The 16,368-nt window shown below is 35.6% G+C and overlaps 1 protein-coding gene across 12 annotated transcripts in view; it reads left to right on the top strand.

Moving 5' to 3' along the window:
- The window catches only part of ERC2 (ELKS/RAB6-interacting/CAST family member 2), a 490,267-nt gene that overhangs the window by 17,505 nt on the left and 456,394 nt on the right, over positions 1–16,368 (top strand). For all 12 annotated transcript variants that reach the window (XR_009726824.1, XR_009726822.1, XR_009726820.1 and 9 more), the window contains exon 2: positions 142–944. Coding sequence is in view for 3 of the 12 variants with exons in the window: in XM_061362415.1 (XP_061218399.1) it covers positions 288–944 (657 nt within the window). In the remaining 9 variants the exon portion in view is untranslated. The remainder of the gene's footprint in view (positions 1–141; positions 945–16,368) is intronic.

Below are 16,368 nucleotides of genomic sequence, written 5' to 3'. Positions count from 1 at the left end.
AATACAAAATGCACACTAAACTTTATTTCTAAAGTAGTTATTTTAGGAAGCGGGTTACTTTATTTTCTGATATATGCTGATTACTTGGAAAATAAGTTTACAAGATGCAAATTTACTTAACTTCATGATATCTCCTTTCAGGTCTCTGACTTCGGAGGAACAACACATTTTTGTCTACTGGAAGAATGCAGTGAAACTGCCAACATTTCTAGCTGGAATTATAAGTTTAATATTCAACTTTAGTGTTACTAATTTATTACTAAATAGTACCTCAAAGTAGAAGAAAAATGTATGGAAGTGCAAGAACAATCAGCAACTTAGAAGGAAGTCCCTCCAGGTCTCCTCGTTTGCCAAGATCCCCTCGCCTGGGCCATAGGCGAACAAGTAGTGGAGGAGGAGGAGGAACAGGTAAGACGTTATCAATGGAGAACATCCAGTCCCTTAATGCAGCCTATGCAACATCTGGACCAATGTATCTGAGTGACCATGAAGGTGTAGCTTCTACTACTTTCCCAAAGGGCACAATGACTCTTGGAAGGGCTACAAATCGAGCTATGTATGGTGGTCGAGTCACAGCTATGGGGAGCAGTCCTAATATTGCTTCAGCTGGACTTTCGCACACAGATGTCCTTTCTTATACTGATCAACATGGAGGTCTGACCACATCTTCACACCATCACCACCATCAGGTTCCTTCTATGCTGAGACAGGTTAGGGATAGTACTATGTTAGACTTGCAGGCTCAGCTTAAGGAACTACAGAGGGAGAATGATCTTCTCAGAAAAGAACTAGACATTAAGGACAGCAAACTGGGATCCTCCATGAATAGCATCAAAACTTTCTGGAGTCCTGAGCTGAAGAAAGAAAGAGTACTGAGGAAAGAAGAAGCAGCCAGAATGTCAGTTCTTAAAGAACAAATGAGAGTTTCCCATGAAGAAAATCAGGTAAGTAATTCTGAAAGTTTGCCTGTTGATTTACAGTGAAGTACTTCATGTTTTGCTTATGGTACTGTATCGTGTGCTGGAACAAGCTTGTCATTTACAAGAGTTGTATATCTTGGTCTATCTGCCTCTGACTGCTAAACAGTAGGAAAGCACATTAATAAGAATCAAATGGGGTTATAATTTCCTTCATGCAACTTTCTTTCACATGGCTAAAGAGAATATTTATTTTGTCACTACCCTTTTTCTTATTTTTGAGACTGTCTAGTACTTTTTTTTCCCAACAACAGTTTTACTATACCTAGCAACCTTTCCTGGAGAGGTAAATGAGCCACCTCTGCAAGAGCATAAACAAACACCCAAAAGCATATTTTGTATTAGCTGTATAGGGACTTAACTTTCTTTTAAAGTTAAAATATGATGCTAAATCCCCATATGCAACCTTCTGTAATTCTGTGTTACAGAATGAAGTGGAGGTTGTGTTTTCAGCAGTGTTTGAGACCTGTGTCTTAAAAAGAGCATCCTGTAAATATGAATTTCAGATACTTTTATTTACAAAATAAGTCTTTTCACCAAGTTATAAAAATATTTTTGTAATCTGGATGAATAAAGCTATAAGGTCAAGCTTTGAGGCTATGCTATTACACAAAGCTATACAAAACAGTGGCACAGAATAGATGAAAAAAAGTCCCCTCATATTGCTGTTTCCACACACTTTTTGGCTGCTGGTCTTATTTTAAAGCTGCTTCTTTTAGACCATCTGTTAACTTTCCCCAGACAAAAACACAATCCTGTGTTTCTCTCACTTCCAGATTCCCAATCTAAACTTCTTTGCTGGCAGGCAGCAACAACTGCAATTTTTAGTTTACTTCTGAGTTTGTGATTATCAGTGCTTCTCACCAAACTTCCCACCTCCTAGGCATCACATGAACCTAAATAACTATGGGACTAACGAGCCTTACATCAGTTACTTAAGTGGGAATCTGACTGTCTCTTGATCCAGAATTCAGTGAAGTGAAATGATTTATGATTTTCTTGTATAACTTGTGCATCGAGACTGACAGCAATAATACTTAATATTTATTTAGAGTAGGTGCACTAGGTTGCACCTATTGTCAGAACCAGTACCATCAGAAACAGTCTGATGAAGGTTCTGCCTTTCAAAAGCTTAATGGTTAGTGAGAATAGGAGTAGGAATATTCTAATATACACTGATTTTGCTAGCCTTTCTTACAGAAGCGTCACATCAGAGTCTTGTGTTAGCATTTGGAATCTGAACTGGGTACTTAAGAGACTGTCACCTGCCAAATTAGTTATGTGTTTGTTTTGTGTTTGTGTGTTTTTCTTCATCAAAGCAATTTTCTCATCTTGAGGGAAAAGTAAATGAGTAACTGTTCTGTGTCCTCCATTCATTCATTTCATAGAACGATGTATCTTTTTATTTTTAACAAATGCTCTTATTTTCTTGTAAGTGTGAATTTAACATAAGAAAAAAAGAACGTATTTTAACTTAGCTGTTTATTTAGCATGAATCCTTACTGCATAGTAAGTTAATATGAATATTGGGTAGCCCAGTATGCAGCTGCTAACAATATCCAAAAGTTCATAGAATAGACTTAGTATACAGTAATATCTCCACCGATCCTTTATGATTCAGCTACATTTCTGTCTGCTTAATAACTCCCAGTGGACTTTTCTTGGAATTAACCCATCTGATTTTGGACCTGTATAAAATCCTAGTGACCACAGCCTTGTATAATAGTGAATCCCACAGCTTATCCTGTCATGTGAAGAACCACGGCTTTTCGTTTGGTTTTCACTAGGCTTTGGTAGCTAGGGTTTCCTGTTCCTTGTACAGGAAGAAATGTTGAAGAATTGAGGTTTGGTGCTGGACTTGGTGCCACCTGGAATTTTGTTAGACACCATCATCACATCCTTCCATCAACAATTTTCCAGGTATGAGAATTTCAGCAGGTGTGATAGTTACTTTCATGAAAATGACTTTCCTTTGATTCTTTTCTAAGGTTTTCTCAGATCTATCACTTTTTTTTTTTTTTTTTTTTGAGATGAGGATACCAAAACAGGTCATGTTTTTTGTAATACAGCTGTAAAATGGGTTAAGCATTGGTGTTACAGTGTTTGCCCTTTCAGTCTCTGCCAGCAATTCCCAACACTCAGGTTGTTCTTTTTAGCTTTGGATTAACTTTTTCTTTAGTGAGTACTGAGCTAGTATTTTAATGTAAACATTTATCATATTTGAAGAATCTCACCAGTGCTTATAATCAGTTTAGATCGCAGCTTGTTATACATGAAGGTAGGGTTATATTCACTTGTCCATAACTTCACATAATCTCCCTTGAATTTTGTCTGCTAGCCCTTGCCTGCCTTATAAAATCCTTATTTGATTTTGGCTCTCATCTTTACTGCCCTGAGTTACCTAAAATCATGAGGAAAATCAGTCATCTTACTGTTCACTCTGTTCTCTGGGTTGCTTAGGCTATGTCAAGACAGCACAGAACCTATCCAGAGGTTCCAGCAAAATTCTACAGGGGTTCTTCTGTTGGTTTTCTAACTTGACCATGTGTTTCTATGGTTTTCTCTCTTCTAATCAAATGTTTATGCATGAAAGGACCATTCCTCTTACATAATTGTGCTTAGTTTTCTTGTGAGCATTTGGAGAGAGCCTTTTTTGAAAGAATGGCTTTGGAAGTCCAAGCTGGTTTGGCAGCTAGTTTGTCAGTCTTATTCTTTCAAACAGCTAATTCCAGTTATAATTATCAAAAAGCTATAATTTTAAAGGTAAAAATAGAGGTTGAAACTATTACATCTCTACTGAAGATTGATAGCTTTATCTCTGTGTGCCTGAAGATTACTGGTTTATGAAACTTCCTTTCTTAAATGGAGATTTTTCTTACTTAAACACTTAAAACTGCTTTCAGATTCCCTGTACATGATGAAATGGGCTTATAGCCAACTTCAGGAACTTTTAACAGACAGGAGACTGGGGGGGGGGGGAGGAGGAGGGAAGAGAGAAATAAGCAAATTATAAGTTTGGTATTTTTATTGTGGTTTCTGGAAAAATATTGAGAACTGTCAAAGAAAATTATTTGTGAACCGTAAGAATTATTTGTATTTTTAAAAGATCCTTGACTCTAAAATATAAGGGATATACGAGGAAAAACAAAACTAACACTCAATATGGATTTGATAAGAATAGTGTCGAACAAGTCTGTCTTCAAACAGGCTTTATGCATAAGAGAAACAGTTACATTTTTACATTAGGGAAACTTTTTGTTGTCTCAGATTTTCATTAGCAACCTGGTGGGAAGCATATGAGATGAAATTGCTGTTGTATGAATGCCTGATTGGAAGACTGTGTTAAAGTGAAGTGTAATTATCAGTGATTCACAGTGAAATTGGAACGATTTGTAGTATGAGCTGGTAGGTATCAGTCATGTGTTCGAGGCTTTCATCAGTGTTCTGAATGATGGATGCGTGTTATACACCCAGGTAATACCAAGCAAGGAAGGGTTAAAATGTTCTGGAAAACACAATGAAAAATTAAATCAAATTTGGCAAATTGAAGAAATAGCTTGACAAAGTAGGATGTATTTCAACAGAAAACTGAAAATTAAACCTTCTGAAGGCAAAAAGAGACCCATGAAGTTTATGGACAGTAAACTTATAACAGTAAACATGGACATCTTTTGAAGGCTAGTTTTCTTTTAAAAATATATGCTTTGAGCACCTATTCTTTGATATTACAGGCCAAAGTTAGTTATCTTTTCCTTCTACATACTCTTTTGTGACATACTTTCTCACAGCATGATTACTAGTGTTCTATATATGGATTGATTATATAGGATCAGAAGAACTCTAAATGTTTTTAAAGTACAAAGTGGTTCTTCAGCTTGGAATCATCAATTTGCAACATCTCAGATTTTGTAATTTGGTCCCATGTAGGTAGTTATCCTCTCTAATTTTGCTTCAATGTGTAATATAGAAGAGTTAATGTAGAGAGTTTCAATAGAGAGCAGAAGGCTAAGAGATGGAAAGAACTGGGAGGACAGCAGTGTTCATTCCCAGAATTGTTGCCTGTCTGTCAAAAACCGAGGGACAAATAGCTTATCCATTTGGAGCATGTGGTTCTAAGACAACATATTGTTTATCAGTTGACATGCTGAGTACAATATCATAATTAGATTTACTGTGAGACTTATAAACTGTAAATTCAGTTGCAGAAAATAATGCCCTTTTTCACTTATGTCATTATTTAATACTACATAATTAATACAAAATGAATGGCTGCATGCAATGAACAGTGGTTCTTTCATTCATGATATAGTTAGGTTGTTGGGAATAAATGGTGAGCTTGATTTTTTCTTTTTTTTTTTTTTTTTCCTTACAGGAACCCACATAATTTTCAATTGTTTAATGTGTACTTTGAAAACATGATAAATTTTGATCTTCTTTTGAAGTTTCATTCCTGTCTTGATATTGCAGGAGGTTGTTTCTGATTAATGAGATGAAGAGAAAGGATAGAAAGAGTAGTGAAACGTTCCTCTGAGGCTTATAGTTCTGAATACAAAATTATTTCCTGATATTTTTAATATATCTATAGCAATATGAATAACTCAGATGGTTCAATTAACAGAATAGAGCTAATAAAATAATAAGTAGATATAGGGTATAGGTATTCATGAATTCAGAACTGAGTAGCTACTCAATTTTATTTCATGCTCTTGATTTTTGATTTATGACAAGTAGAAGAGCAAATGAAAAGAAGTACTGTGAAATTTTTCCCTCTTTGTATTAATTAAACAATATTCCTAGTAAAATATTGATCAGGCTAATGTACACATTTTTTGAAAACTGGAGGGGAAAAAAAACCCCAATAATCCCAAACCAGACATACCAGATACTTATTTTGCTTTCTGATGCATCATACAAAACACACTCTTTTAGTTATCTTTCTCCCCTGTAAAAGAATTAGTAATGGCTATAACTTAACTTGCGGTAACTTTGCTGGCTTATCTGGGAACTACTCAGTGGACTTATAATTAAAAATTATGTATATTATTTATATATAGTTGTAAAACTATATAGTTGAAAATTGTTATGTATTAATATAGGTTATTAATATATAGATGTTTAAAGAAGCTGGCCACTTTTTAACTTTCCCTGATGGTTTCCCTGGGTGGGATCAACCCTGCATGCTTCCAAACTGGACAGGCCATTGCTTAGACCCTGCTGGCACCCTCCGAATGCAAGTCAAAGAAAGTTGAAGATCTGTTACTTCCTCACTGTCTACTGCTGAGACTATGATTAATATTTTTTTGAGATACTTTGATTATTCCTGTTGAAATTCTGAAAGGTTGATCCTAGTGGAATATGCAGGTAGTTGCCAGCAATTGGGTCTTCAGTTTGAGTTCCCAGGTAGCCATTTTCTTCATTAATATGTATCAAAGTATATATCTTTGGTGTATACTGGTTGCTAAGGTGCCTCCCCCCCCCCCCACCTTATTTCTAAATACCATGGGTGGTCTGAGGAGGTTTTGGGACTATAAGTGCCTTTCAGTGTGTCTCATTGTTTCTGTATAGATGTGTGCAACATCACAGATTTTGAAGGTTATTGTGAATATTTATGAAGTACAAGGTCACATATAAAAGGTAAAGCTGGTAACCTAAGAAATGGAAATGTTCTGTTTATGTTTTACTATGCTTCCTGAGGTGTATTACCATGTTAATAAAATAATAACAGTAATATTAGCTGATAATTTTTAGTAAATGTCTTTTTTCAAGAAAACATAATCAATTTAAATACTTTGAACTAAAATTTAAAATATAGTATTTATGACCAGTGAAAGTCTCTTTTAAAGGTATTTTAATGCCAGTAGGTTCAGTGTACTCATTCACCTTATTTTCTGTTTTTCATTGTACTGTTGCTTTTTGCTTTCTTCAGCTTTTTTTAATATTTCTTATGTCTTAAAACCTGCATGCATACTTGTTCCTTTTTAACTTTGTTTTGGATGTTTTCACTGTTTTCTTTGTTTAAATTCATGTACGTTGACAGAAATTTAGGTAAGTGCAAAATATTTCTTCTTAAATGAAACAAAATGCTTAAGCATTTGAATGTGTGGAATAGATTAAACATTCATCCTAGAGCAAAACTTCATTATCTGAAGATGAAAGTATAATGAAGTAAAAGTACATCAGTATTTCTTTTTTCTAAGTTTAAAAGGCTAAAATAGCAGGACTCTTCTGCTGGGGAATGACAGTATATGTGGTGTGAAGCAGAATAAGCAAGCTGTGACAGAAGGGTGTGTTGTGGCATTTCTGATGTTACTGATGATCAGGGAAGGCTGCTATGTGGTGGGGAGTGGAAAGAGATGAGAAGGTGACTATTATACTGTAGCTATACAAGGAAATTCTGAGGAAGCAATAACCTAAAGTGATAAAGGGTGAAAAGGGAATGTAGTTACTTTTAACTGGTTTTTAATTTTTATTTTTATTTTTATTTTGTTCTACACACCATGGGATTTCAAATGCGAAAAAGCTTGGTAAGTACTGAGCTAGAAAAAGAATAAGGGAAATGTGTCCCTGTAAGTGCACATGTACTTGTTTAGTCTTGGCTGAAGGGTTTTGGTGGTGTTCTGGTTTAGATGATATGTATTCATACAGTATATAGTAGAAACTAATAGTTTAAGCTGCATGGAAATTATATTGCGTCTTAATAGTCTTTTGGAAAGGACAATAATAGTTACCTTTTTCTGTGTTTTTGAGGTATAAAAAGATCTGGGGAAAGAAAACGTTGCTTTTTTTAATGTTTTGTTGTGGTTTTTTTTGTTTTTTTTTTTACTGTTCACCCCAGCATTTGCAAAACAAGGAGCTGATTTGTAGCCTTTACGATGTTTTATGTGTAACTGTCAGCTGAAGCAGTACTATTATTGTATTTAAAATAAAAAAGGTCCTTTATTCATCATGTTGGAAATTGAAAGTTTTTGAGAAAATGATTTAAACTTTTAAACTTAAAAGAATATGAGGAAAATACCTACTATAGTCAGTTGGGGCACCTTCTTTTGGTGATCTTTTTTGGTCTGGGGTTTTTTATTTTTTTAAGCGCAGGCTGTTGTCATTGGCACAATTGAGAATTACTGAAGTGGTAGCTTTAACAAAAAAATAAATTTAGTTGTATCTTTAAGTCTTAGAATGAGTGTTGAATAATGAGTGTCAGTGAGTGTTCTTTATAAAGAAGCATAACAATATTTTAAGGAAAGATGGATTGACTCTGTAGCTGAAACAGCTTTCCAATAAAGGGTGTTTGGAACTGTAAAATGCTCTATGACTCAGAATTGTGTCCTCATCATCTTTGAGCATATTCATATCCTTAGCTGACATTTGATGATATTTCCCTGAGATAGTGCAAGAAGTGCTGCCGCTCCTGTGTTTTGTGGTTTTTTTGCCCTGTCATGGGGGTTATCATCTGCTGCGTAAAACTGAAGTATTGCATGTAGAGTTTTGTGAAAGGCTGTAGGTTTATTACTTGATACTTTAGCTGAATTTAGTAGTTTCATCCTGTTAAATGTCACTTCCAACTTCAGATGGGTACTGCATTCTACATTCCCCATTCTGATGGGCTTTGAAGCACAGTTCTGTTGTTCAACAGGGATTGTTTTGTTGCTGTTGTGGGTGAAACCCTTTGTACAGAAGCCAGGATTCTGTCAGGATCTTGAAGATGATGAGTTATAAAAATGTAGATCTAGCAGGAAATAAATTGGAATGAAATTGCCTTTTAAGTTATCATTTCTCTAGGCTTGTAGCACTACTTGAAAGTATTCCTTCAGTATATACTGGTAAGTGTGGCAGCCTCTGCTTTTTGCTTCCTGCTGCTTTAAAATAGGGATCAGTCCAGGGCAGGCATTCTAGCAGGGTACTTTATGCTGTCATTAACATCAATCGGGGGGGAGAGAGGTGAGAGTATTGTATGTAAACAAGTTTGAGATCTGTTAGAGTTGGAGCTATTAGATACATCACATAGTAAACTACATGACAGCACAGGAACTTATTTTGAAAGCAAGGCTTACGAAGCATAAATAAAGTCTCCTGAAGAAGTTAACTAAACATTCGATCTCATGAATAATAGGGTTTCTTACAGGTATCATACATAATATATAAAACTGTATTCTTGGTGAGTTTCTTTACTTGTGATTGTGGTGGAGCCTGCAGATGGTTTATTTGTTTGTTTTTTAATTTATTTATTCGTTCCTCTATTAGCTTCTGTAAACTGGTTTCTTTCCTGCCTTTAAACCTCCAGGTCTTATAGTTAATCTGAAAAAAACTGCTGGAAATGACTTCAGATTTTTCTACCATCTGAAGTGGGGGAGAGAAATAGTAGGAAGTGCTGGGCAAAAAAAAGAGTACTAGAAAGAAAAACTCATTCCTTTCTCATTATATGTTTTTAGTCCTTACTATTTCAGACATTTTCCTTCATTTTGGCATTTTCCTCTTGAATTTTATAAGAGCTGTTCCCAGTTTATCTATCAGGTGGTTGATAATACCATATTCTATTAGCCTGCAGTAGGCAACTCTGTCCTCTAGGCTATTGATGAAAAACCACAACCCTTTTAGCTGCACTGCAAAGCATTATATTCTTTATTTTTTGGGTGATGTGGTTTAGTGTGAGGTGTCCCTGTCCATGTTAGGGGGGTTGGAACTAGATGACCTGAAGATCCTTTCCAACCCTAACTATTCTATGGTTCTATTTTACAAGTGTATAATTTGAAGATGAACTTGTGTGACACTTCCTAACCTTTCTCTACACTGCTGTGTTTCTGAGTTCTTAAGATGCGTTTCAGATTGTTGTGTTGGGGTGAGGGCAGTGTTATGATGGTGACTTAACCTGTTGGTCGCTGATTCAGATTTCTTCTGAACTTTTGCATGTCTAGGCGTTAGTTTATTAATATCACATGGGGTCAGGTTCTGGCTTTACCTATTGTTTCTTGTCTTAAAGGTGTCTTGTCATTCCCAACTATAGAACTGTGTATCTCCCTGGTGCCAGAGAGTCAGTTGTAAAAGCGGTCATGTTGAAAGATATGATTTGCAATTTGAATTTATTGCTAGGATATATGCCAGTTGAGTTAGCAAAGAAACTATTATTCAGGAGCCCTCGATATTTTTTTTAGAGGATAACTTTGGTTCAAATTGGATTGCAAGTAGCAGGAGCAAATAGCTCTTGAGTTTAGTAATTTTGAAATATTTGGCCTGTGGGATGGGGAAATAGTACTTGCTTTTTGAATTTGCATAAGCATCTGCCACAATTTAGTTACTGGTCTTACTCTTGATGCTTGAGGATGATACACAAAGCTCAGAAAACACATGTGAAAAGAAGGCAGTAGATTTCATGTGAAGTGCCTTTCAAAGCCCGAAGGGAAAGGAATAAATGATGTTTTGGCCAAAAGTAAATTCCTGAGGCAAATAAATGTAAGTATTTCAGTGTTAGAAATTCAGAGAACTGAGTTCTCGTAAGGTAATCTCTATTCCAGTTCCATCTATAATTGAATGAGACTGTGAGGTTTCTACCACATCACATTTCTGTAGAAGAAAAGCAAAGGTTAGCAGAAATTAGGGAAAAAGCATAATACACATTGGGATTCAGCTTCAGAGCAGCAGCAAGACCTGAGTGAAGGTCTGCTGTTTGCACAGACTACGGTTTTCTGTTTGAATACAGTATTAATTGTACCTCACTGCAGAATCCATGTTCAAATAAAAAGAAAACCAACACAAATAAGTAGGGAGTTGTGCTTTAAGAATTAAATACTTTCTATGTATTTTGATTTAAATTAGTGTGAACTGATGTTGTATAGCTCTTTAAATTTATACATAGAAAGTATGAAATAATAGTCCTCTTAGTGTGAATTGTTTTCTCTGTTTGATAGTAACTTCAGGTAGCTAATACATAAAATGTAATGTTCCAAATGAATTCAGTGAAGAAATGCCTAAATGAGGTGGTATGGTATTCCTGCTGGATACAGTAGAAGGTGGAGGCGAAATGGTGGGTTGCTATTTAAGTCTTGCTATAACAAAGCATTAATAAAATGTTTCAATCCAAACTTGAAAATGACTGTTTGACATCAGTGGTTTGTGATAAAAGGCAACTGGTCTATTAACATATATTTGCAATTGCACATATGTATGCATAAAAAAAATCTATATATGTTGGGACATTCAGTATGTATTAAGTTCCTTCTCTATGTCGTAAGTTTGTACTGTTGAGTGACAGAAGCTAAGCTGTATCTGTTTTATGAGGGAACGCAAAATTCCTAATTGACCTTTATTCTACAGACCAAGTTGTGTTTCTTTCCATGCTATTCTGAAAATGTACCTGCTTGTCAGCACAGCTTTCTGGAGTATGGAATAGTTTTTACCTAGGTGAACTATATTTTAAGTAAAGGTTTATACTGAGTTTGCTGACATAAATGAATCTAGGTACACATTATATTGTCTTGATTGATGTATATTGTAAAAACCCAAAATGAACCCACAGCCCTTTTTCTGGAGATAGTTGGTATTGCCATGAATATTACAATATACCACTGGACTGATATTTCAGTATTCTGGGAATCTGAACTTTTTCTTAATGAATTTGTGTCCAAAACGACATTGTGTTGTATGCAAGTTTTACTAGAATGTTCCTGATACTTAAGAGATATGGCATAACTTTTAATCATTGGTAAACAGCAACTGCTTAGAAGGCAGTCAGCCTCTTGTAGATAATGTGGGTGTGGTTTTTTTCAATTTTAATTATTATTTTAATATATTTATTGTTCTGTTTGTAAGATATAACTCGTTCATTCTTAGTTTGGCTGTAATATGGAAATGAATAGACTGCATAATTTTATAACTGTGTATGAATAATCTAGTACTTTCCTTACATTTGAGAGACTTTTGTCTTCAGATTCCCTAGTGGAATTAAAGAAGGGAGCAGGGAACTGGAGTGGAAAGCACAAAAGTTGCTTAAGAAGGCAAACCCAGGCATTCTTCATCCTGTTCAGGCAGTTCATCCTCTGAACAGGGAAAGCTGTCAGAATGAGAATTTGAGCAATTAGACAAGACTAATCAGGATAGGCTTTTCCATGTGAATGCATGGATTTTCCTGACTTCAGGACTCCAGAATGAACAAGCAGTGCTAGTCTGGCAAAGTCCAAGAAAAATTATTTCTAAATAATATTTTAGAAAAACATTTGTTTTCTTAAATAGATAGAACCATAAAATGTGAATTGAAGCCATCAGTAATAAAGATTCTATGTTAAATAGGTAGGGCATCATTCTTTTCAGAACTCTGATCTAGAAAGCAGTGCTTCGCTGTGTGTGGTGGTGCCATCGATAGAGAAGTATAGAATGGAAACTGAGAAGGAAGATTTTGTAAATTTACAAAAAAACAATTATCTTTGGGAATATTTTATATATATGTTTTCCTTCATGTCACAGTGGTTTCAGAAGAAAGTTGATGCAGTTGCAAACTCTATGTGAAAACTGATGGTTCCAAAACCTTTCTAGGTGTTTGTTTCTCAGATATGTTCAGTTGAGTCATTTTGTTTCTGAAAATATGAGGTAGAATCTACTCTTTATTAGATATATATATTAAAATTGTATTAAAATTCTTGGTCCCATATTTATGAAATTTTTCATGGCACGTTGTGTTACTAATATTACAGATAAGTTTAGCACATCTCAATTAAAACAAAAACCAAACCCAAGAAACAAGCATAAAGAACCAAACAAAACCATCTAAGAGAAGTAGTCTGGAAATAAGAAGGCATCTTTGCCTTACATCAGATTGGTCCCAAATTCTGTTAGCATTCTGTGTGGTTATGTTTTTCCTTCCCCACTCCCTGCAACTGCCTTTGTCTGTGTTTGCTGCGTGTATCTCCTAGTTTTGGAGAATGGGGTTCTTGTCTAGCTGGCGTTGTTTATTTCAGGGTTAGTTTTTCAGCCCTCCTGTGGGTGCTAGGGTATTGAAGATTTGTGAAACTCGGCATTGTAATTGTGCCTTTTCGAAAGAATATTCCATTGTTTGTGGAATTTCCATCTTTATGTTCTGATGAAGGTTTACTCAATATGTTTCATGGCATTGTTTTACCTTTTGAACATCCATTAGGAATGGATGATTCAGCTCGTAGAGTTTTGTTTAGAGACTGCTTCACTGAAGTTTCATTTATTTCAAATTTTACTCCTTGTCTCTTGTGACTGTGTTTCCCCACTATTTTAATACCCAAACCTGAAAGTTTATCTGCTTTGACAAATGTGTGTGGCTTAAAGTCCTTTGACTTTCGCCATCTCATGGACTTTGGATCTTAGTGGGAGGGGTCGCAGAGCACTTGCAAAGTCACTTGATGTTTGAGCTAACCATCAATCTCATGAATTCTTCTCCTGCTGTCTTTCCCAGTTGTTGTCATTAGAAGTTGTATGTCAGCAAAATGTGCTACATCAAGGAGAAAATGTTTGATTTTTTTTTTTTAATGTTTTTTTTCACCTGGGTTGATTTTCTGCTCTCATCTAGCCATGTGATGGTGTAAAGCAGGCAGAGGTTTGAGTGGCCAAGTGCAGGAGATGCAAATAGGATCTCAAATTCCGGCAGCAGCTCAGATTCTGCTGCTGAATCTCTACTACTGAGGCTTGGCTGCCTCTGGCACTTAAGAAATTTCATGAAAGAATGCTTGAGAATCGGGATTACACTGCAGTCTTTGTGTTAGATAGATCTCAGTGGGTACAGAGAATAATATTTAGATTACTTTAGGTATTCTGTACTTGCATACTCACATCGTGAGAAAATGGTGAGTAGTAATACTCTTGTGACTGCAGTGTACATCAGGATTTGCTATTGAGTTACATTCTTTTTGGCAAGTCAGTAGAGCATTTTAGCTCTGAATATCATCTTTGGTGTTTGGTCAGAAAATTTTCTTTTCACATGTCCATAAATATTATTTTGTATTCTATCTTGATATAATCTAAAGGGTTGGATTTTTTCAGTGGCTCGATTAAAATTAGTCTTTCCTTGCTACTATGGGAATGTTTGGGTGGTGGCTTTTCTTTTTCGTTTTTTTTTTTTTTCCCCTGGCTTAATAGTGTCTACAACAAAATTAGTTCTTTCAGCTTTGACGGCTTATTTTCCTCATTTTTTTTCTAGAAAAAAGTAATCCTCTGTTTTTGATAATTATCTGAACAGATGAGGTATTGTAAAATGTGCAGAAAGTTTTTAATGCAAAAAATCTAGTAAATATCTTTTATGAAGTATGTATCCTTTTCCTCTCATTTTATTGTTTGATTCTTTTTTACCAGATGGTAGAAAATTCTGGGAAACACATAACAGGGTTTGCTGCTGTTCTTGTTTTTAATTCAGCTCCAAAAGGCTACTGGGAGGATTATGTGCAATCAAAGAATGAGTCAATTTGTATAAACTCCTTTTTTATACCATTTACACATTGAGTCTTACCCTGCCCTTTTCTCTTGTGCTGTTCAGCTGTGACTTTGCATTTTCTTTGACTTCTAAATTTAAGGTCTGTGGTGTTTTGAGCTAGTAATTCTGCCCTCTGAAGTGTGGCTGCACACCTACTTTTCTCAGATTGACAAGCTCAAGCATTTAAATACCAAAAAAACCCAACCTGTTTTCTCTTCATTGATGCTTTGAATAGTATGGTCATTAAAAGCTATCTTCTGTTTCACTGTGCAGACGAAAGACTGTAACAGGCATAAGTCACATCTGAGAGGATAAAAAGCTTAGGTGTGAGGAGCCATGAAAGAAGGTGAGGTTTCCAGTTCCCCAGGCGTTTATCTTCCCCTTTTCCCGTATAACTGTAGTCCGTGAGTAAGTACATGTAGTGGAGTGCTGTACTGCAGGATGAGTTAAACTGAAACAAGCAATTATTTTGCACATGGATGTGGACATAATGGAGGACTTTGTAAATATTTCTAAGCCATTATAATGAGCATAAAAATTGGTAAACTGTTCAAATTTGAAAGTGGTATTCTGTGTCTTATTTCAAGGTGCTGTTTAATCAAAGTAGGCTTATGTTACCCCCTTTACAATTCAGGAAAGAGGAATATCCCTTTCCCAATAATATGGAGCAAGTCAGATGGAATTTACCTGCTCTAATAAAAGAATACGAGCAAATAAATGATAACTCTAAGTTGTTAACTTGCTACTTATAGTATGAATTTTCAGATATACATAGGTAATTTAAATACTGAAACCAGAATTCACTTTTCTAGCAGGAAAAACTTAAAATCTGAAGATTATTAATTATAGGTGGGGGAAAGAAGATTTTGATGCAAATTCTGGAAAAGCCAAAACAAGATTAATTAAAAGCCAATCAAAAAGTGAACACCCACCAACAGTCTGAAAGACAATAACTGATATATAAAATAACAACGGCTGGAGATGTTCCTTTCTTTGTTTTGAATGCTAAGCAGTGTAATTGTTTAAGGTTCTGAACAGTTTGCAGCAGACAAACATTTCTATTCTAAAATTATTCTACAATTATGAAACTTTAGGCTATAGATGTGAAGCAAGAAAACCCAAACAAAATCAGTAAAGAAGTGTTTTCCTTTGGAGATGGAGAAGTGGTTTTGTCTTTGCATGTGTATCTTGCATTTCTTACAATTTTATAGGAGAATAGGGAAGGTGGATATTCTTGTGTCACTTGCAGAGGCAAGCAGTGAACTTCAGGTCAATACGTTTGCAATAGATTATTTGTTAGATACAGAATCCCAGAATCCCAAGGGTTGGAAGGGACCTCAAGAGATCATCTGGTCCAACCCCCCTGCAAGAGCAGGGTAACCTAGAGTACATCACACAGGAACTTGTCCAGGCGGGCCTTGAATATCTCCAACGTAGGAGACCCCACAACCCCCCTGGGCAACCTGTTCCAGTGCTCTGTCACTCTCACAGTAAAGAAGTTTTTCCTGATGTTCACATGGAACCTCCTATGCTCCAGTTTACACCCATTGCCCCTTGTCCTATCACTGGACAAAAGAAAACCCTAAAAGCAGTGCAGAACATAGCATTAAGAGAACTTCAGGATGGTTAACTATGGTGTTTAAATAAACCACTTTCTTTTTTTTTTTTTTCCTCTTCCTGTTAAATGTTAGCTCCAAGTTGATTCATTTGACCCTGTAGGTGAAACAGTGGGTAAATTACAACTTCGAATTGTCTCAGAAGGGAGAGGATATCCTGTGATACCAAATTTGGATGAAGCTTTATTTCAAATAAGCTATTAATTTCTTTTAGATTTCAAGAAATTATACTGAAAAAAATTAGTCATGCTTCCATGCGCTCATGTAAAACAGATGAAAAAAAGCAAACGGGTGGGAATTCAGGAGAACCCAGCAGTGGCTTTGGCAGATCACACAGTAATGCTCAACAGTGCTA

This window comes from Neopsephotus bourkii, unplaced genomic scaffold (assembly GCF_033783945.1).
Source record: "Neopsephotus bourkii isolate Nb327-2 ecotype Australia unplaced genomic scaffold, CSIRO-AGI_Nbou_v1 NB_1120, whole genome shotgun sequence".
Classification (NCBI taxonomy): domain Eukaryota; kingdom Metazoa; phylum Chordata; class Aves; order Psittaciformes; family Psittacidae; genus Neopsephotus; species Neopsephotus bourkii.
This window is presented reverse-complemented; position numbering and strand designations above follow the sequence as displayed.